Consider the following 23,547-nt stretch of genomic DNA (forward strand, 5'->3'; position numbering starts at 1 on the left):
CAGGGCAAAGACATTTGCTTTTAACTTAGGTCAGTTTAGTGTTAGGACATCTGCCTTGGAGATTTACCTCAACGTTGGTGCAGATGTCCAGTATATCTATATTTTTGCATGCAAAACTATGATGGAAGCTAAAATTTCTCCATAGACCAGTATTGCATTGTTTGGATGCGGGCGTACATTTCAGTCCAGGGGGGGGGGGCGGTGTGCGCCACATCAAGTATAAGGCTACCCAGCAAAGTTAATCGCTGCACTTGGGGACCAGGAGGGGTTATTGACTGCACTGCATACAGTATTGCAGCCATTAACCTCTCCTGTCCCTTAAGTGCAGCCAATAACTCCTCCATGCCCCCAAGTGCTGCAATTATTCACTCCCTTTTATGCAGCACAGTATTTCCCCCCTGCCCCTTTCCTTGTTAATTGTTGTGGCCAGGACTTTCAGACCTGTGTTTTCTTGGCATTTCCTTTCCTCAAAGTATTAATTACCACTGGGTAAATTGCTGAAAATAGGAATGTCCCTATTAGTACACACATTGCTCAGTGTGCTCAGTGTTGCCGGTGACTCATGTATAAGTTGACCCCTATACTTTTATGAAATGAATCAGACCTACATTTCTAGACTTATACTCGAGTATATATGTGTGAGGGCTGCGGGCTCGGGGGTAGTGATGGGCGAACACCTGGATGTTCGGGTTCGGGAAAGTTCGCCGAACATGGCCGAGATGTTCGGCATGTTCGGGCCGAACCCCGAACTTTCCGAACATCCAGCTTTTGGGGGCCATATGGGGTCGCAGGCATAAGGGGGGAGCATGCCCCGATCGCGGGGGGGGGTCGGAAATTCCCCCCACCCCCTCCGCTAGCGCTCCCCCCTCTGCCCGCTTCCCCATTCAAAAGTTTAAGCAAAGTACCTGTAGTGGATGGCCTGGCAGTGGGCGGCACTGTGGAGTGAAGAGGAGGAGTCCGGAGAGTGACGAGTTGAGGGAGGCCGGGCAGCGGGCGTGAGGTCAGAGAAAGGGCGGAAGTACCACAAGGGTACTTCCGCTGAACCGCCCGCTGCCCGGCCTCCCTCAACTCGTCACTCTCCGGACTCCTCCTCCTCACTCCACAGTGCCGCCCACTGCCAGGCCATCCACTACAGGTACTTTGCTTAAACTTTTGAATGGGGAAGCGGGCAGAGGGGGGAGCGCTAGCGGAGGGGGTGGGGGGAATTTCCGACCCCCCCCGCGATCGGGACATGCTCCCCCCTTATGCCTGCGACCCCATAGGGGGGCAGTATTCGGCCGAACAGGGCCCTGTTCGGCCGAACAGGGGCCCTGTTCGGCCCTGTTCGGCGGCCATTAGAAGTTCGGGGCGAACCCGAACTTAAAAGGCCGAACACCATCAGGTGTTCGGCCGAACGCGAACATCACCCGAACAGGGTGATGTTCTGCAGAACCCGAACAGTGGCGAACACTGTTCGCCCAACACTACTCGGGGGCTGCCGAGATGCGGGCTGAAGTTCCGACTTCCGCATCTCGGCAATCCAATGACGTCACTGGAGCGCAGGAGGCGACTGAGAGCGGATTGGCCGGAGGGAGGACACGCTCTCAGTACGTCCTGTGCAAGAGAAAGCACTGACAGCCGTTCCCTGCAGCGGAGATCAGCGCTGCACATTGATTGGCTATCTTCAGTTTAAATGTGAGTTACTCCTGCTGTCTGTGCCCTTAATAGTAACTGTTACCTTGTTACTGGGTTTCCGTCATTATCGCTATCTGTTTGACTAAGTTTTGGATGACCATTGTTGCTGAATTTGCTTGTCTAATAACTAAGCTTTGCCTTGCCCTCTCCTGTACCTTGCCTTGGAATCCTGCTAGACCGCTCCTGCTGATTTTGGCTTTTCAAAATCACGGCTCTGTCTCATCCTTATCTGTACCTCGTTTTGACCCTGCTGGATTTATGTGTATGACCCTGGCTTGCTAACCTACTACATCACTAGTTAATCCGTATATGCATTACGATTGGAACTTGTCTCTTGTGTATGACTCGGCTTGTACTGGACTTCGTTAAACTCTCCTGCACAGGAACCGGCATACCCATAAGCACACCATCCGTGACTTATATGCCTCCTGGATTTCTCGTCTCATCTCACCCTGGAATCTGCATATCCATAAGTTCATCTTCATAAGGACCAATTACCTTGTGGACTCCTGGCCCTGGAACCTGCATATCCATAAGGTGTTATTTGTGGACTTCGCTGCTAATAGTGCATTCTGCTCATTCACCTGGATTACCGCTGCCTCTGAAACACAGGTGACTATTAACAGTTCTTAGTTACTTCTTGTTCCCTGCCCATTGTTTGCAGTAGTCTGCTGGTATAGTCTCTGCGCTTCACTTCGTATGCGGAATCTGCTTACAAAGAGTTGTGTGTCTGGTTAGGTCACTCTTTGAAAGTGTTAGCTAGTCGGCCGCATCCGCATACATTGTGTATCAGAGTATAATACCAGCTGGACCTGACAGTGTGCCTTTTGACCTACATACAGAATATCAGACTGTGCTGTGCATGAAATCAGCTATGTGAGGTTGAACTGCTCCAGAAGATTCCATTCAAAATTCAGACTCTGTAAGATCTGTCCAAGGAATGACGATCAAATACAGAATACGAATGTCTATGCACACTAACCCTAAAGCTGTCTAAAAATGCAAACAATGCTCCTCACAATTGCGGAAAGACTTATCCCTTTGTTCCCCTTCACCCCCCTCCCCCCAACCATCTGATACAAGCAAGATGCATGATATATCATTTTTGAGCATTACCTTCCCAAATCGTCAATCTTTCTTCAATTGTCATCTCAGTTGAATCGTGCAAAATGATTTTTTCTATGAGTTCACATCCATTGCATGTGCAGAACTCTGCTGGGGAGAGATCACAGATTAATGGCAAACTGAATGAGATAATACACCTTGACAAAATCAGAGTAAGGATCAAGACTAGCATTGAGCTCAAAATTCACGCAGGAATAATTTGGTATTAATAATGCAAAATTTTAGACTATTGGAAAAAAAATTGTATGTAAAAGTAATAATGATACGTAATCATTTCAATGGCGTGTCATTTCGTGACACTATAACTTTCTCTTGTCCACAGACTTTAATGTATTTATAGAAAAATGTAAAAATGTGTTTTCTCATCTGCAAATATCTTCTTATGCCCTGTTGAGTACAATGGCCTCAATTCACGGAGGTCATGCTGGTGATAATAAGGCAAGAGAAAACTTACCACAACACAGTGATTACTGTTAATTCACTAAAGAAGCTTGCCTTATTGAAGCAGGAGGATTAACCATGCTATGCCAGGGAAAAAACACATATATAAGTAGATAAATACTTAATATACATACATAACACTAGAGATGGCCCGAACGGTTCCAGGCAAACGTTCGGTGGTTCGTGTTCGCCAGCGAGGGCGACCTTTTGCGGAAGTTCGATTCGCCCCCATAGTGCGCCATTAGGGTCAACTTTGACCCTCTACATCACAGTCAGCAGGCACATTGTAGCCAATTAGGCTACACTCTCTCCTGGAGCCACTCCCCCCCTTATAAAAGGCAGGCAGCCCCCCTATTTACACTCATTCATGTGCCTGCATTACTTAGTGAAGGGACAGCTGGCAGACTCTCATAGGGAAAGATTAGTTAGGCTCTTGTAGGCTAGTTAGCTTGCTCCTGGCTGATTGTTATTGCTAAAATAGCACCCCACAACAGCTCTTTTGAGAGCTAATGTTCTCCTGATGTGTTTTTTTTGTGTGCCCACTGACAGTGCATTATACAGCCCTATCTGTTGCAGCTGGACCTTGGTAATTGCTATTACTGTGCCAGCCAGGCCCTGCCTAATTATCTATACTGGGACACCTACCTATGCCTACCTAACTACTGGGGCACCTACTTACCTATACGGGGACACCTACCTATGCCTACCTGACTACTGGGGCATCTACTTACCTATACGGGGACACCTACCTATGCCTACCTACCTACCTATACTAGGGCACCTACCTATGCCTACCTACGTATACTAGGGCACCTACCTATGCCTTCCTACATATACTGGGACTCCTACCTATGCCTAGCTAACTACTGGGGCACCTACCTATGCCTATCTACCTATACTGGGACTTCTACTTATGCCTACCTACCTATACTGGGACTCCTACCTATGCCTAGCTAACTACTGTGGCACCTACCTATGCCTATCTACCTATACTGGGACACCTACCTATGCCTACCTACCAATACTGGGACTTCTACCTATGCCTAGCTAACTACGGGGGCACCTACCTATGCCTATCTACCTATACTGGGACACCTATCTATGCCTACCTACCTATACTGGGACTTCTACCTATGCCTACCTACCTATACTGGGACTCCTACCTATGCCTAGCTAACTACTGGGGCACCTACCTATACCTTCCTATCTATACTGGGACTCCTACCTATGCCTACCTACCTACCTACACTGGGACTCCTACCTATGCCTACCTACCTGTACTGGGACTCCTAGCTAACTACTGGGGCACCTACCTTTGTCTACCTACCTATACTAGGGCACCGACCTACGCCTACCTACCTATACTGGGACTCCTACCTATGCCTACCTACCTGTACTGGGACTTCTACCTATGCCTAGCTAACTACTGGGGCACTTACTTATGCCTATCTACCTATACTGGGACACCTACCTATGCCTAGCTAACTACTGGGGCACCTACCTATGCCTACCTACCTATACTGGGACTCCTACCTATGCCTAGCGAACTCTTGGGGCACCTACCTATGCCTACCTACCTATACTGGGGCACCTACCTATGCCTACCTACATACAAGAAGATAATAAGGTTGTTGCTTCATTGTGGACAGACCAAATTTGATCAGCTCGACAGTCACTGTTGTTCTATCATTGAGCTACCACAGCCCGACGACCATATGGGCTTGAACACCGCCACGGCCTGCACTAATTTTTTTTTTGCTTTACGATTCCTTTAAAGACATAAGAGTTAAATTTAGGTTTGCCTGAAGTAAATTGTTTCCTGAATACTACATGCCTTATTACCATGGTGATAACTCTAGAAATGTAATTAAAGTGTACCAGAGCTCAGGCATATAAAAAGATTTATACATACCTGGGGCTTCCTCCAGACCCATATGCTCTGATCGCTCCCACGCCGCCGTCCTCCGCTGTCCACAGCTCTGTCAGTTGGCTCCAGTCTGGCGTAAGAGAAGTGCGCCCTCTACGTATCTCTCCAGCAGCTGCGTAGACTGGAGCCAACTGATGGAAGTGAGGGGACCCGGTACAGGTGCTGCAGAAGAATGAGGACAGCGGTGTAGTAGCGATCAGGGCTTATGGGGCTGGAGGAAGCCGCAGGTATGTATAAATCTGTTTAGGACCCTGAGCTCTGAGTCCCTTTAAAGACAGGAGGAGATAAGCTTAGTGAATTAAGGCCATTGTATTTATGGGAAAATGTTTTTCTCCTATGCAAAAATGTATCTTCTTATTCTTCAATGTATTGTGCATGTAATGTATTGTGTATGTAATGTGTAACGTGTCTGAAATACTGTATTCTTGCATGTCTTTTCTGAAATAATGCAGGTGAAATCTGCTCCACCTCTGCAACTCGGGCAGTGCGTAGAGATAGCCCGAACGGTTCGCCTGCGAACTTCCGGTGGTTCGCGTTCGCCAGCGAAGGCGAACTTTTGCGGAAGTTCAGTTTGCTCCCAAAGTGCACCATTAGGGTCAACTTTGACCCTCTACATCAGTCAGCAGGCACATTGTAGCCAATTAGGCTACAATCTCTCCTGGAGCCACTCCCCCCCCTTATAAAAGGCAGGCAGCGCTGGCTATTACACTCTCTCGTGTACCTGCATTAATTAGTGAAGGGACAGCTGCTGGCAGACTCTCATAGGGAAAGATTAGTTAGGCTCTTGTAGGCTTGTTAGCTTGCTCCTGGCTGATTGTTATTGCTAAAATAGCACCCCTCAACAGCTCTTTTGAGAGTTAATGTTCTCCTGATGTGTTTTTTTTTTTGTGTGTGTGTGTTGCCCACTGACTGCATTATACAGCACCTACCTATGCCTACCTACCTATACTCGGACACCTACCTACCTATACTGGGACTCCTACCTATGCCTAGCTAACTACTGGGGCACCTACCTATGCCTACCTACCTATACTGGGACACCTACCTATGCCTAGCTAACTACTGGGCCACCTACCTATACTGGGACACCTACCTATGCCTACCTACCTATACTGGGACTCCTACCTATGCCTAGCTAAGTACTGCGGCACCTACCTATGCCTACCTACCTATACTGGGACTCCTACCTATGCCTAGCTAACTACTGAGGCACCTACCTATGCCTATCTACCTATACTGGGACACCTACCTATGCCTACCTACCTATACTGGGGCACCTACCTATGCCTACCTACATATACCGGGACTCCTACCTATGCCTACCTAACTACTGGGGCACCTACCTATGCCTATCTACCTATACTGGGACACCTACCTATGCCTACCTACCTATACTGGGGCACCTACCTATGCCTACCTACATACAAGAAGATAATAAGGTCGTTGCTTCATTGTGAACCGACCAAATTTGATCAGCTGGACAGTCACTGTTGTTCTATCATTGAGCTACCACAGCCCGGTGACCATATGGGCTTGAACACCGCCACAGCCTGCACTCTCGTCATGGTGCGCAGTAGTCCAGCACGGCCGTCACTACACAAACAGCTGTTTGCGGTGCGTTACACAGTGAGTTTGGTGTGTCAGTGTGAAGCAGTACTCTAATTACACTCCCTGATTGATGTATACACATGCAAGATGTTTGAAAGCACTTTAGGCCTGCAATTTAGCATTCAATGTGATTTCTGCCCTTAAAACGCTGCTTTGCGTCAAATCCAGATTTTTCCCCGGGACTTTTGGCGTCTATCCCACTCATCCATGCCCCCTCCAGGTGTTAGACCCCTTGAAACATCTTTTCCATCACTTTTGTGGACAGCATAAATGTTTCTCATTTTCAAAGTTCGCATCCCCATTGAAGTCTATTGCGGTTCGCCAAAGTTCGCGCGAACCAAACCTTTTGCGGAAGTTCGCGAACCCGGTTCACAAACCTAAAATCAGAGGTTTGGGCCATCTCTAGCAGTGCGGAGACCAGGCGACTCAGACCCAAAAGACTGGAGGGAAAACGTGGATTCCGCACAATGCCATTCCAAAAATGCAAAACGCCTTTATTAAGTCAAGTAAAAAAAACACACAGCCAGGTTACTGACATGTTTCAAACTCACAATGGTCCTTAATCATAGTTGTGAGTCAGAAACAGGTCAGTAACCTGGCTGTGTGTTTTTTACTTGACTTAATCAAGGCGTTTTGCATTTTAGGAAAGGCATTGTGCAGAACCCGCTTTTACCTTCCAGTCTTTTCTGAAATACTGTATGTTTTCTCATATGTGAAAATTAGTTTTCTTATGCCTCAAAAATATGAATGCAGGTGAACCAAAATGACGCAAAATTACTTGAAATCAAGATTACCCTTGAAATCTTAGTTAAGGTCAGAATCATAATTGTGAACATCCACACAAAATGTCACAAAAACATAGTTACTCATCAGTGATGAGCGAAAATGCCAATATTCTTTTCACATTATTTTTCACGGAAATACTGTTATGATTTTCAAGTGAAAATTACATTAAAAATACTGTATTATTTGGACTATAAGATGCTCCTGACCATAAGATGCACCTAGGTTTAGAGGACAGAAACTAGGGGAAAAAATATATACTAAACCTGGTGCATCCATGGTGAAGGGGCATCTTGTGGATTATGCCCCCTTTGTATCTCATGCCCTCTTCTATCTCTTGTGTCTCCCTGTGTCCTCCTCTGTCCCCCTTGTGTCCTCCTGTGTCCCCCATGTGTCCGCCTCTGTCCGATGGGGATGCCCAACATTTCTGCTTTCATGTGGGAACCAAGAGAAGTCCTAAAGTGTTCCCAGAATAAAGCTTTCAACATTTCTTTAGATCAGGGATGTATAATAGTGATTATTATTGTTATTTATTGTATTTATAAAGCGCCAACATATTATGTAGCACTGGACAATAAATACATAGGATAACAGATGTAATGTAACAAGGTTATACAACATAGGACAAAGTTATACAAGGCAAACGGTACAAGATACATGATCATGTGACTTTGGACTGGCTAGATAGGCCCGGTAATGAGCACGGATCTCACAAAATTGTAATTTTGCATTGTAATTCTCACTTACGATGTAAAATTGTAATGTGAACTTTCTGGACAAATCCTAATTAATTTTGTTTATAACTATAATCAGAAAATGTAATTTAGCATTTTTGCATCATTTTATGCTGACTTTAGCAGTTAATAACAAAGCCCCCCATACATGATATCATCACTAAAATTGCTTTGTATGTTAAGGGGAATAGTGGAAACAAGTAAAACTTTTTTTTCAAAAAGACCTTGTAGTCTTTTTTTAATTGATCTTTAATTTGAGAAAGTCAGTTTTAAAATTACAAAGGAACATTTTTTTTTTAAACTGTAATTTTTCTGAAATTTAAAACTATATTTACTTTTCATTTTTAAAATAGATTTTCTCAAAAAACCACAAGTTTTTTTTTTTTTTATTTAACTTGTTTCCACTATTCTCCTTAACTACTTTCGCCTCCTGGACGTAGAAGCTACGTCCAGGAGGCCATGTACACTCCCGCGCGCTCCCATGGGCGATCACACGCATGCACGTGCGCTTCGTTAGCTAGGGAATCAGTGAATCAGGCCATGGTGCCCGATCACTGATTCCTCTCCCCCGCAGAAAAAGCGGCAGCTTCTCTCGGAAGCCTAGCTTTTTCTGCCTCCTACGTCCCCCCTACGTCCCTCTAAGTGTACATGTTACGCTTAGAGTGACGTCATGTAAACAAACCTAAGGTTGCCATCTTGTGGCCAAAAAGTAAAACTACATCTACATTAAAAAAATTAAATAAAATAAGCATATATTTACATTACAAAAATTACTATTTACATCCCTCCCTCCCAAAAATACCCAAATAAAATGTTTAATATTAAAAAAAAAACATTACAATAAAAAAAAACATAAATATTTACCTAGGGGTCTAAACTTTTTAAATATCTATGTAAAGATGAAATATTCCTTTTTTTTTTTATAAGCATGTAAATAGTGATGGATGCACCTTTATTTCCAAATAAAATATTGTCGCCATACATTGTGATAGGGACATAATTTAAATGGTGTAATAACCGGGACAAATGGGCAAATGCAATAAATGGGTTTTAATTATGGAGGCATGTATTATTTTAAAACTATAATGGCCGAAAACTGAGAAATAGTGAATTTGTTTCTGTTTTTTTCTTATTCTTACTGTTAAAATGCATTTACAGTGAGGTCGCTCTTAGCAAAATGTACCACCCAAAGAAAGCCTAATTGGTGCAGAAAAAAAACAAGATATAGATCAGTTTATTGTGATAAGTAGTGATAAAGTTATAGACAAATGAATGGAAGGTGATAATTGCTCGGATGCATAAAGTGAAAACGATTGAGAGCTGAAGTGGTTAAAGAAAGTCTCTACTGCGTCTGCACAGAACGCTCCCGGCGACAGGAGCGTGAATGAGGACGCACGTGGCCAGGGCCGCCCAGGCGCAGTGGACGGCGACTGCCAGAAGAGAAAGTGAGCCATGGCGGGGGAACAGAGGATCATTTGGAAAGGGCGTGGGCAATTGACGGCTGCAGTGGGCTGGCAGAAACCCCAGGTAAGTGAAACTTTTTTTATTTTACATATCTAACATACTTAGCAATTTTGGTGACAATAGCGTCTATGGGGGCTTTTCTATCAACCACAAACTTCTGCACAAAATTATGAGAAATTACGACTGGATTACACTATCAATTGACTGTCCAAATTGTAGTTACCTATGGCTGTAATTGAGAAAATGTGTGCAAAAACTTGCATATTCATAATTTGCAGACTATGATCATCATCATGGTGAACATGAGAAGGGTACACCAGTGCTAATATTGTGTTTGTGCTCTTCAGCCTTATTTAGACTCCAGCCCAAACAAGAATTGGACGGGATCACAAACATGCTGCTTTTATGATGACCATGAACGTGGAGATTTTTAGGTAACTGTGCTGCCATCAAATGTAAACCACGCATACAAATATGGAAATTCCATCATAAATGAACAGAAACATTTCCACCCATTCTGATAATTTATACCCACCTTCTTCAGGCAGTTCTGTGCCCTCCTTTGCAGAAAAGTAAACCTCTGTTTCCTCTATTTCAACTGTACAGTTCATTGATATTTCTAGGTAAGAGAATTACAAAAGAATAATAATACAGAACAAAAAAAGCAAAGTAAGAACATAATCATTATAAATTTCAATAGCAAATATGCACACATTTTACATACCCCAATTTTGGCATAACTAACCACTTTTTTGCTGCCTGAGGCAAATTTGTGCGCTTGCACTGCCTCCATTTGAAATGTTCACACAGCACTCAACAATTTGCACCATGCATTATAGTCGCAGTGCAACAAAAAAGAAAAAAAACACCCTCAGTATAGGTAGGTAGCCAATAGGCACTTGTATAGGAAGCCAAGTATAGGTGTCCCCAGTATAGGTAGCCAAGTATGGGTGCCCCTAGTATACCTAGCCAAGTATAGGTTCCCCCAGTATAGGTAGCCTAGCATAATATAGGTACCCCCAGTATAGGTAGCCAGATATAGGTGCCCCCAGTATAGGTAGTCAGGTATAGGTTCCCCCAGTATACGTAGCCAGGCATAGTTGCCCCTTGTATAGGTAGCAAGCATGCAGTATAGATAGCGTGGTATAGATGCTCTCACTATAGCCAGGTATAGGTGCCCCCAGTATAGGTAGCCAGGCATAAGTGCCTCCAGTATAGGTAGCTAGGCATAAGTGCCTCCAATATAGGTAGCCATTTATAGGTGCCCCTTGTATAGGTAGCCAGACATAGGTGCCCCCAGTATAGATAGCCAGCCTGTCCCCCCTTTTCCCCAACCCCCCGCTCTTATCTGTTTCGGCCATGACCCACGGAGTCCGGATCCCCTCAGGCTTAGCTGGTGCGGCAGCAGCACTTCCATCTTCAAACTTCAGATCAGCAGTGACCCGCAGTGAAGACACAGCAGTGTCCCTGCTAGCACGTGTACACAAGAAGTGACGTCTTACTTCACTTGGGGGGACCGCTGATCTAAGATCTGAGGACAGAAGTACTGCCGCTGAGCAAGCGAGGCCAGAGGGGATCCGGACTCTTAGCCGGAGCAGGGGAAGGAGCAGTGGCTGGGGGATTGAGGAAAGGGGGTGGGATGCCACCCCTTGCAAGACGCTACCTCACCCATGCAGGTCAGGCAACGTCACGGGCGGTCCAGCCCTGGGTAGTTTAAAAAGAAATAATTATGGCAGTCTCCATATCACTCTCCCCTTAGGTTCACTTAAAGAGACACTGAAGCGAAAAAAAAATGATGAGATTATGATTTGTATGTGTAGTACAGCTAAGAAAAAAAACATTAAGATCAGATACATCAGTCTAATTGTTTCCAGTGCAGGAAGAGTTGAGAAACTCCAGTTGTTATCTCTATGCAAAAAAGCTATTAAGCTCTCCAACTAACTTAGTCATGGAGAGGGCTGTTATCTGACTTTTATTATCTCAACTGTAATTAAACTGTTTACTTTTCCTCTGCTAGAGGAGAGTTCATTACTTCACAGACTGCTCTGAAAGACTCATTTTGAATTCTGAGTGTTGTGTAATCTGCACATATTATAGAGTGATGCAATGTTAGAAAAAACACTATATACCTGAAAATAAAAATATGAGAATATTTTCTTTGCTGCTAATCTTCTAGTAATTATTCATAGTACACAACCAATTCATTATATCATATATTTTTTTTTCGCTTCAGTGTCTCTAACCACTTCACAACTGAGGGGTTTTACCACCTGACCACCAGAGCAATTTTCTCCTTTCAGCGCTCCATCCATTCATTCGCCTATAACTTTATCATTACTTATCACAATGAAATGAACTATATCTTGTTTTTTTCACCACCAATTAGGCTTTCTTTAGGTGGGACATTATGCCAATAATTATTTTATTCTAAATGTGTTTTAATGGGAAAATAGGAAAACATTTGGAAGAAAAAACATTATTTTTCAGTTTTCCGCCATTATAGCTTTTAAATAATGCATGCTACTATAATTAAAATCCATATAACTTATATGCCCATTTGTCCCAGTTATTACACCATTTAAATTATGTCCGTATCACAATGTTTGGCGCCAATATTTTATTTGCAAATAAAAGTGCATTTTTTTCAGTTTTGCATCTATCCCTAATTACAAGCCCATAATTTATAAAGTAACAGTGTTATACCCTCTTGATATAAATATTTAAAGATTTCAATCCCTAAGGTAACTATTTAAGTTTTTTTTTTATTGTAATTTTTTTTAATTTATTTTAATATTTCAAAAAAAAAATATTGATAACAATTGGGGAGTGTGGGAGTTAATGAGTTAAAATTAATAGTAAAAATAATTTATTTGTATGTGAAAAAAATGTTTGGGTGTAGTATTACTTTTTGGCCACAAGATGGCCACATTTTTTTTTTTAGGCGTCCTGCAAGTGTCGGAAGGACGCTTGCAGGAAGGGAGGCTGGGAAACTGAGTTTTTTCACAATGATCAGCTGCTTCTCGTAGAAGCATGCCGATCATTGCAGGGGCAGAGATCAACGAACAGGAATGGATTTTCCCGTTCATTGATCTCCGGGCGAGCGGGCAGCGGCGTGCACGATCGCGAGAGTGCGAGTGGGAGCGCGGACAGCGGCGGTAGCGGCGGGGGGTGCGTATATCTACGCTCCGGGCGGGGAAGTGAAGTCCAAAGGAGCGTAGATATACTGTACCCTGGCGGCAAAGTGGTTAAAGAGGACTGTAACTAAGAATTGAACATCATCCCAATCAGTAGCTGATACCTCCTTTCCCATGAGAAATCTAATCCTTTTCACAAACGGATCATCAGGGGGCTCTGTATGGCTGATATTGTGGTGAGACCCCTCCCACAGGAGACAGTGAGGACCATGGTCCTGGCAGTTTCCTGTCTGTGAACCTTGTTGCATTGTGGGAAATAACTGTTTACAGCTATTTCCAACTGCCAAAAAAGCAAGCAGCAGCTACTTCCAGTGATATCACCTGTCAGCAGTAAAAATGTCACCATGTTATAAATGTCAAAACATAAATGAGGGTGGGGAAAGTTTTTACAATGGGCAAACACTGACTAAATCATTTATACATAATTATTGTGAATTGTAAAAATGAAAATGAAGCACTTTTTTATTACATTATTTTCACTGGAGTTCCTTTTTACATTAGTGTGCATTATTAAACATCCCTGTAGTCAGTGGCGTAGCTAAGAAGCTGTGGGCCCTAGTGCAAGTTTTACATTGCCCCTCCACCCCCCCCAAGCATTCTGTACATAACACTTGATACGGCGCACCAAAACCTGCCAAGGACAACCACAGTGTCATAGGTGCAAGCAGGGGAAGGGGAGCAGTTTGTTAACGGCTACCACTATTCAAAGCATCTATAGAAGTCAATATTACCAGCACAGGACATATCAAGAGCTAATACTGTTGTTGAGTATGGGCCCTACAGGGCCCCTCCGGCTCAAGGGCCCCGATGCGGTTGCAACCTCTGCACCCCCTATTGCTAAGCCACTGTCTGTAGTGATCACTGTACAGTAATTTAGGATTAGTTAAGGAGTTTTAGGTCTCACCTTTGGCTTTTTGACATCTCCAGGGTACTAGCCATTTTAGCAATTCTGTAAAATAAAATATCTTTTTCATTTGATCTTTCATTAAAAACAAATGCAATTATACAGAATATCAAGATCATTTAATGAGTAACAATAGTAGACATAATAACAGTAATAGTAACTTCTAAAAATACACAATACTTCAAACTTTCTTCAGAGCAGGGTAGTGAATAGAAGTAAGGAAAATATACTACACTATTGATTTTTCTCATACGAAACATGATCACAAGCAAGAAGATGTGCACATGCTGCATATGAAGCTTATCTTCATTGGTCCATGTCTGCTGTGACCTCCTGCACCCTCTGCCGATCCTGATAGAGATCTCCACAAATGCTCACAGCACACAAATCATAAGCAACTCTTCAACAATTGCAGATGGGTTACCCAAACTGTTAGAGATTGTTCACACTACAAGAGCTTTTAAAGCGCTATTGATTTTGAAAAGCTCTTGCTAATGCAATGCTATGGGGGATTTTTACAAAATCACATAGCTCCAGTGAGAACACACACATAGGATGACATTAGCAAGAGCTTTTAAAATCACAAAGCACTTAGAAAAGCTTTTGTAAAGCTTTTGTAGTGTGAATTAGCCCTTAAAGGACAACTGTAGTGAGAAGAACATGGATGCTGCCATTAGAAATGGCACGAACTTCAGATTTTGGGTTCGCAGAGTGCGAAAGCGAACGTCCTCAAAAGTTCTTGTTTGTATGAACTGGGCGAACCACCATAGACTTCAATGGGCAGGCGAATTTTAAAACATACAGGGACTATTTCTGGCCACAAAAGTGATGGAAAAGTTGTTTCAAGGGATTTAACACCTGGAGGGGGCATGACGGAGTGGGATACAAGCCAAAAGTCCATGGGAAAATTACGTATTTGACGCAGAGTAGGGTTACAATCTCTAAAGGGCAGAAATCACATTGCATTACTAAATTGGAGGCATAAAGTGCTTTAAAACAGAGAGAGTAAGTAAAACAGAAAGAGAAAGAGTATAGTAAAACTACAAAGCCCAGCGACTGTGGCCTGTATGCAGTGTTAGTGTGTAACCCACACAGACACAATAACTGATACAGTTGGAAGCTAAGCACAGCTTATGATAGACAGTGTGCTGGCTTGCTTGCAATAGTTAGAAGAGTACAGTAGAACTACACAGCCCAGCAATGACTGTCTGTGGGCTGTATGCAGTGTGTAACACACACAAACAGATATCAATAACAGATACAGTAGCAAGCTAAGCACAGCTTATGATAGACAGTGTGCTGGCTTGCTTGCAATATAGATAGAAGAGTATAGTAGAACCACACGGCCCAGCAATGACTGTGACCTGTATGCAGTGTGACCAATGTCTCTCTCTCACACACACACACACACACACACACACACACACACACACACACACACACACACACACACACACACACACACACACACACACACACACACACACACACACACACACACACACACACACACACACACACACACACACACACACACACCTATATGAACCCTCAAAAGGGCTTTTGTTTTGGTGTGCTTTCAGCAACAAACAGAAGCTCCTAGCTAACTGTACCTGTCTCTCCCTTCCACTCACTACAGCAGCAGTAACAGACTGAGAACATGGCTGGCGCTGCTGCGTTTTTATGGGGGGGGGGGGGGGCGGGGGTCTGTGGGTGAGTGCAGCCTGATTGGCTGCCATCTGTCTGCTGACTGTGATGTAGGGGGTCAAAGTTTAGCCCAATAACTAGGTATAGGGGTCGGATCGAACCGCCCTATCTGTTTGCTACTCGCCATGGACTCGAACAGCTGATGTTTGCCGGGAACTGTCCGCTGGCGAACCATAACCAGTACACTTCACTAGAATTCCTCTGTTACAACTCTTTGGTATTTTGTTCATTTTACATTTTTTTTACACTTAAAAGTAAGAATATAGAATTCTGTAACAGATAGCGATGAGCAAAAATGTTGCATAATCGTAATTTTGCATTCTCTAATTTGTAACAAGTCCAAGTTTGTATTGTGAAACCACAACATCGTGAAATAATTTGAATTTATTGCAAATCTTCACTTTAATGTTTCACTTTTTCTGCATGCAAATAAACATTTGAATGTACTTTCACATAACTTTCTGAAGTTACTTGTCAGAATTCTATGAATTCCGATTTAGAACTTGAAATTGCAAAATCACAATGCAAAATTCGGAATGATTTAAAATCTGTGCACTCACTCTACTGCTCACCACCTACTTTACCCCAGGGTGGGGCAGGTCTGAATTCTGCTTCTGGTCCAAGAAGTCAGAGTAGCCTCCGAGGGTCTGCAGACTTTATACATGCAATCACAAAAAAATTACCAAAATCTTATCATTAACCTTTTTGGGACCGACGTAAGTTGAATTTACGTCCAGCAGGTGGTGCTGCCACCCTGACTGGACGTTGATTCAACATCCGTGCTAACAAATCGTCCCGACGCGATTGTGCACACCGGAGAGGGAAGATTAAGCTGTCATATGACAGCTGACATCTCCCTTCAGTGATCAGCAGCCATCGCGTATGGCTGCTGATCACGTGATCACTACGATCGCCGGCGGATCGTAGTGATCAATTTGACAGCTGCGGTGGTAGGGGGGAAAGAAGAGGATCCACTCACCTCCCTGCCGTTCCTGCGACAATCGGCGCTCCCCACCGCTCTTGCCGGCATCTCTGCTCTTTCTGACGTCAGCGCCGGGTCCCGGCTTGATGACGTCATCAAGCCGCGACCTGGAACTGAGCGGCAGTAGGAGCAGAGATGCCAGCCGGAGCAGGGGGGTCCGCTGCGGCTCGTCGCTGGAGCCTGGAAGGTGAGTGATGGGGTCTGCATGAAGGGGGACACCTGGCCACCATGGGAGGACACTGCCCAGCAAGACCCTGCAGGGATCCGTCTGCCCTAACCCCCCAAACGTGCCCCCCCCCCACCTTTCAGCAAAAACTCCTGGTCCTTAAGGGGGGTTAGGCGGACGGTCCCAAAAGGGTTAAAGGGCAACTGAAGTGAGGAGACTATGGAGGCTGCCGTGTTTATTTCCTTTTAAACAATACCAGTTGCCTGGCAGCCCTGCTGAACTATTTGGCTGCAGAAGTGTCTAAATAACACCAGAAACAAGCATGCGGCTAATCTGTCAGATCTGACAATAATGTCAGAAACACCTGATCTGCTGCATGCTTGTTCAGGGTCTATGGCTGAAAGTATTAGAAGCAGAGGGTCAGCAGGGCCACCAGGCAACTGGTATTGCTTAAAAGGAAATAAACATAGCTGCCTCCATATATCTCTCTCTTCAGTTGTCCTTTAAATATGTCTATAAAAAACAATAATACATAAAATTGAAAAGTATAGTTTATGTGTCATGTTATTTACCGAACATGCTATTTTAAGCAATTAAGAATGTAATGTTGAGCATTCTTACCTTTCATAAAATTACTAAGGATATGATCACTTGCAAGCGCGCTGCCCCAAAGTCCTTGTTTAAAACAAGAGAAAGAAATGAGAAAATTAGGCAAAATAAGTTTATTACTTTTTTTTTTTACCTACTTTTTCGCTACGTGCTAAAAAGTTTTTTTTTAGCCTTCTGAACTGCAGAGGGCTGAGGAGTGCGCACGTTTGGACGCCAGCAAGACGAGAGCGAGGATGCTAGCGGAAGTAACAAGGGCGTGGTCACAGGGGAGCAGAAAGGGAACACTGCGCTTGACAGAGGTGCCTAGCTCTTCTACTGACCACATATGCTATTGCTCCGTTGTTATTGCCTGATGAAGCGGGATCAAACCTGCGAAACGCATTGCATATTTGGAGTTCATAAATAAAATATATTGACTGTGTTTACTACAGTCGTTGTGTGTCTACTTGGAGGAGGTAAGTCCACCACTACCTCCTCTATTTACCAATAATTTGGTTTTTAAGCTCATTTAGCTTCCTTTTATCCTTTTGGCGCCTCTGTTCTCCTGCATAATACTGCGCTTACGTGGCACAGTATTTCCATATTGGTCGGAGTGGATGGGAGCCAGAACGGGGCCGGGAACTGATTAAATGGCGGCACGCAGGGGGAAACAGAGGTAGCGGTAAGTGACCACTCACACCCTCCCACCAGCGCAATATGGTTTTATTTCATAAATTCAGTTGGGCTCTGGTATCCTTTAATGCTAAAACGTTATTTAATACAAAGAAGAATATTTATCTACTAAAAGAAAAGCTAAAATAAGGGCCAGAGAGATATCACACCTATTAAAGGGCATAGGGCCTGATCCAAGTCACTTTTTCTCCTTGATATTTTCACATCTTATAAATAAAATGCCTTTTAGGCCATCAGCAAACAAAGAAATATTCAGAATAATTTTGACAGTGTTTTTCCTTATAAGGGAGGATGACGCTTTTTTTTTTGCGTCCAGAAAATGTTGCGTGCAGAGTGATTACAGCAAAGTCTCTGTTATCCGGAACTCTGGCAACCGGAAACGTCAATGAACTGGCATGCCTGAGGTGGATAACGGGATGGTGGGAAGTCACTAGGAGCTACAGGAAGATTAGAGGGCACTGGACAGTTGGTGAGTATTTTATGCTGCACGGGGAAGTTTGTGCTTTTTCGTCCGGTTGCTTAAAGGAATACTGTAGGGGGTCGGGGGAAAATTAGTATAACTTACCCAGGGCTTCTAATGGTCCCCTGCAGACATCCTATGGTCTGTGCCTGCGCAGTACGCTCCTGGTGACATCAGTGGGAGCGAGGACACGGCAACGCAGGTGCAGTGGTTTTCAGACTTTAAAGTCTGAAATTCCAGAAGTGAACCGGAGGCGGGGCCGGAGCACCGGTGAGTGGCAGCGCGGGCACAGGATGTCTGCGGGGGATCATTAGAAGCCCCGGGTAAGTTCTACTCATTTTCACCTCACCCCCTACCGTATTCCTTTAAAGAAAACCTGTAACATCAGAAAGTTCCCCTGGGGGTACTCACCTCGGGAGGGGGAAGCCTTAGGGTCCCAATGAGGCTTCCCACGCCATCCATCCCTCGGGGGTTTTGCTGCAGCCCTCCGAACAGCAGCGATGTAAATATTTACCTTCCCGGCTCCTGCGCAGGCGCTGTGGCGGGTCTCGGCTCTGAAATAGGCAGAAATACCCGTTCGCCGTCGGGTCTGCTCTACTGCGCAGGTACAAGTCTCCGGCGCCTGCGCAGTACAGCGGACCCGACTGAGATCGAGTATTTCCGTCTACTTCGGAGCCGAAAGCCGCCACAGCGCCCCTGCTGGAGCTTTGGAAAGCAAAATATTGAACAGGCTGTCGGTTCTGTCGGGCCGCTGTTCGGAGGGCTGCAGCAAGACCCCTGTGGGACAGAGGACGGCGTGGGAAGCCCCTCCCGAGGTGAGTGCCCCCCAGGGGAACTTTTTGATGTTACAGTTTCTCTGGATATGCAAGGCGAGCAATTAAATCTATCTTCACTTACCTAGGGCTTCTTCCAGCCTCTTTGAAGTCATTTGTGTCCCTTGCCGCAGCTCCGGTCTTTTCTGGGGTCCTGCTGGCAGCCTCTAAAGGTGCCCATAAATGGTACGATTTTTTATTTTTTTCAATTAGATAATATCATTCGATTATTCCGTTAGATCGAATATAAAGATTTTTCCGATCGGATTTTTGTTGAAAAAACGGGATAATCATTCATTTTTCTTACCCGAAAAAAAAAGATTATTTTTGACTTGTCATTTGATTCAATCATTTTGGTTGAATAATCAGCAAAATTGAATGTTTTTATTGTACCATGTATGGGCACCATAAGGATCACCAACCCTTGATGGTTTGCTGTCTTCTGCTCATGGGTGGACTAACCAAAAGCGCCCACGTCATCAGGAGCATACTGCTTCTGTGCAGTTCAGTACGCTCCTGATGATGTGAGTGTGCTCTCACACAGGGCAGGTGCATGCACTGAAGATGCTGACCTATTGGGGGTCAGCGACCCTTGGAAGATGCCAGCGAGACTCTAAAGAATAAATGAGCTGCGGCAAGGGACACAAATGACTTCTAAGGGCTAAAAGAAGCCCCAGGTAGGTAAAGATAGATTTCATTGCTTGCCTCAGATATCCTTTAAGCAACCGGCAACCACATGTATCCGGGATCAGGCAATCCTCACCGATGCCGGATACTGGGGACATTGCTGTAGATGCTTCATCCAACATTTTATTTAACTCACCCCGAAGATAACACAAATCCCATTCAGGCTGCTTCTTAGATAAACTCCCGCCTTCAAATTTACTGCCCAGAAGCTCAGTGTCCACAAACGACTTGTACTTTGGAAATCCACACACATGCGGAGTGAAATCACACCAGGTTCCTGAAAAGAGAATCATTTCCAGTTATTGTACCTTCAGAAATACATTGTTTATCCTGCTCAGTAAAGGATAAGGCGAACGATTAGATAATGTGAGGTTATCTGCAATGAAAATATCACACCAGAGGTTTCAAATAGGGGTGGGTCAATGAGATGCAAATAATTTCAAGTTGGTGCAGCCAGAATTATGCCTATTCACGACACCTAAATGATCTATATATCGTTTTTTTTTCAAGACAAACTAGACTTTCATTGGGGGGTATTTTGCCCCAGGAAAAAATTTGTTTTTTTATGCCTTTTAATGGGAAAAAGAGGAAAAAATGCATTATTGTTCAGTTTTTACCAATCTCTGTTTAAAATTAAAGTGCTACTGTAGATAAAAACCACGCCACCAGTATTGTGTCCCCCAAGTATAGCTAGCCAGGTGTGTCCCCGGTATCAGCAATCCTCAGTATAGCCAAAAGTGTCCCTGAGTATCAGACACCCCCCCCCCCGTATAGGCAGATGTGTCCCCTGAAATTGGCACCCCCCGATATCGATAGAGAGATGTGCCCCCAGAATTAGTGCCCTTTATTATAGCCAGATGCGCCCCCATTGTAGTTAGATGTGCCCCCAGCACTAGGTTCTCCCCTCCAGGATCACCAGATGTGCCCCCACTATTAGACAACCCCCCAGTTGATGAAATTATGTGCCCCCCCCCCCCAACCAGGCAGCCCCCTCCATGCCCAGATCGCCTAAAAAAACTGCAGCTGCAAGAAGCCTGTCTCACCTCTCCGGGTTCCAGCGACCATCCTGCAGCCAGAGCCTCTGTGCACAGCTCTGTACTCATCCCGCACTGCCGAATACCTGGGTCCCGGATATTCGGCAGAACCAGGCTGAGTGAACAGCAGAAAACAGAGACTCTGGCTGCAGGATGGTCGCTGGAACCAGGAGAGGTGAGACCGGCTTCTTGCAGCTGCTTTTGTTAGGCGATGTGGGCATGGAGGGGAGAGGTGAACGATCACTGCAGTTGGCTAAAGCAGTGATCGTTCATCCGTGGAAGGGTTCATTAATCGGCTGTAAGGGACATGTTCCCTTTCACCAATTAGTGCTGCAGCTGAATGTGACGGGGCGTGCTCCATGCCGATCATGCACAGCAGTGCTGCAAGCAGAGAATCGTATATCTACGTCCTCGTGGCTTGGATGAAGTCACAGATGATTTAGCTACATTGTATGGGTGGAAAAAGTGATTAAAGATGGCATGATAGTATCACACAGTCTCTGCACATTTATCATGCTGCTTTCTTATGTGTGTGTGTTTTTTTTTTTTTTTTTTTTTTGGGGGGGGGGGGCGACACCTCCTTATTGTGTGTGGGGGTTTTTTGTGTGGGGGGGGGGAAGTTGTCTGGTTACTTTTAGGGTCACTTAGCCTAACTGTGTTTTGGGAGGAAACTCGAGTTTTTGGGTTATTCTGTTACAATACAGTTTGCTACGCCCACCTACTGTCATGGCAATGCCCATTTGCCGTGGTGTGCTTAGTGCACCGCCCACTCAAGGAACCCCCTCTCAAGAAAATGTGATTGGTTTGTAGCGGCAGGTTGTCTGTACATATTCAGCACTGAGTGTCAAATACCCTAGCTATGCTACTGGCTAGAATATTTGCTTAGTAAGTGAAGGTCTACATTTATGAGTCATACATGCCTAAAATCACTGAGGTTTAGCGGTTAAGCTTATTTTTTGGGAATCGTTGTGGCTTTGAGTGATGGAGTATGGGGCATGTGGACACATTGACCCCCCACCCACCCTCCACACTTGTTTTGAAGGGGCAGCCTGTGTTGGAAAGAGAGATGGAAAGAATTCAGTGGCGCCCCTTATATGTTAATAAATGGCTTTGTCCCAATAATTCAGTACAAAAACAAACAAAAATACAAATTGAGGGTTTCTCTGCCTAGTATTCTTATATATAAAACATACCTTTTAATAGTAATGCCAATAGTCATACAAGTGATACTTGATACTTGCTGGTTTCGAATATTTGATTGATATTATATATATATATATATATATATATATATATATATATATATATATATATATATATATATATATATATATATATATATATATATCAGTTCTGTCATGCTGCAGATAGATGCTTTTATAATCTTCCCTATATTCAAAAGCCATGAACTCAGACAAAAGGTTGTCTTTGAAGAAGCGACCTAGTCATAAGTTGCGAAACATGTGTAGGCTATTGACATTATGGCCAATGTGTATTAAGGACTTCTTTATGCTGTATCACTTGTATGACTATTTATTGGCATTTCTGTTGAAAGTTATGTTTTATGCATAAGAATACTAAGCCGAGAAACCCTCAATTTTTATTTTGTTTGTTTTTGCACTGAATTATTAGAGGGGTTTTCCCCTGTCTTTCCAGATACGAGTATCAATATTTAATAATTGTCCAAATAACCTGTGCTCTTTTCCACAGCAGAGTAGACTGGATACGGAAGGTTCCCGCCCTCACACCTATTCTTGTGATCAGATAATCTCTCTTCAGGCATCTGGAAAAGAAGAGAAACAAAAATACTAATATGGATCAGGTGAGGAAATACATCCAATAGATTGGAAGTTCCTGATCAGGGACAGATTTCATCTTCATTAAAGCAGGATTGTCACCATAAAAATCAAATTTCAACAGCAACTGGTCTGAGTGTTATAAGTGATAAAGATGCTCATCCTGCATTCAAAACTTTTTCTGTTGTTATGGTTTGGAGTTATCACATACTTAAGGAGCACTGGCCCTTTAATAGTCAGTGACAAACAGTTGCATGCTGGGGGTTCTTTTTATCTATAATATATTCCTCCTCTTCCATTTATTTCCCTGCCTAGCTGCCTAAATGAAACATGATCCTCTGCTCACTTGTGTTTACAAGCAAGGCTGAGGCGACTCAGCGATTGGAGGAGAAAAGAAAAAAGTAAAGGGCAGAAATGACATCAGTATTTAGCCTCAAACTGTGAGCAAAAGACATGGTTCCCACCAGGAACAGAATTCTCTTCATTTACTATATAATATTCACTGAAATCAAAACGTGGACAGTACAATACACGTGTTATGTAAGTAGATTAAGTATTTATCTACTTATATATGTGTTTTCCCCTGGCATAGTATGGCTAATCCTCCTGCTTTAAGTATTTACTGACACAGTGCTGAGGTTCCAAAATTGTTTTGGTCAAACCTTTGCTCAAGGCATATGTCAAATACATGCAAAATAATCTGCAGTTTGAAGCAACAAACATGATTGTTTACTACAGTATGGCTTCACTGTTACTACATGCATGGAT

The 23,547-nt window shown here is 43.9% G+C and overlaps 1 protein-coding gene across 1 annotated transcript in view; it reads right to left on the bottom strand.

The window, feature by feature from the left end:
• The window catches only part of LOC137570393 (cytosolic phospholipase A2 gamma-like), a 130,507-nt gene that overhangs the window by 83,341 nt on the left and 23,619 nt on the right, over positions 1–23,547 (bottom strand). The window contains exons 7-12 of the mRNA XM_068279075.1: positions 22,676–22,766; positions 20,086–20,226; positions 17,331–17,384; positions 13,855–13,899; positions 10,292–10,375; positions 2,791–2,886 (exon numbers count right to left, since the gene is read on the bottom strand). Coding sequence (XP_068135176.1) covers positions 2,791–2,886; positions 10,292–10,375; positions 13,855–13,899; positions 17,331–17,384; positions 20,086–20,226; positions 22,676–22,766 — 511 coding nt within the window. The remainder of the gene's footprint in view (positions 1–2,790; positions 2,887–10,291; positions 10,376–13,854; positions 13,900–17,330; positions 17,385–20,085; positions 20,227–22,675; positions 22,767–23,547) is intronic.

The sequence above is a fragment of the Hyperolius riggenbachi genome, chromosome 4 (genome assembly GCF_040937935.1).
Source record: "Hyperolius riggenbachi isolate aHypRig1 chromosome 4, aHypRig1.pri, whole genome shotgun sequence".
Taxonomy (NCBI): Eukaryota; Metazoa; Chordata; class Amphibia; order Anura; family Hyperoliidae; genus Hyperolius; species Hyperolius riggenbachi.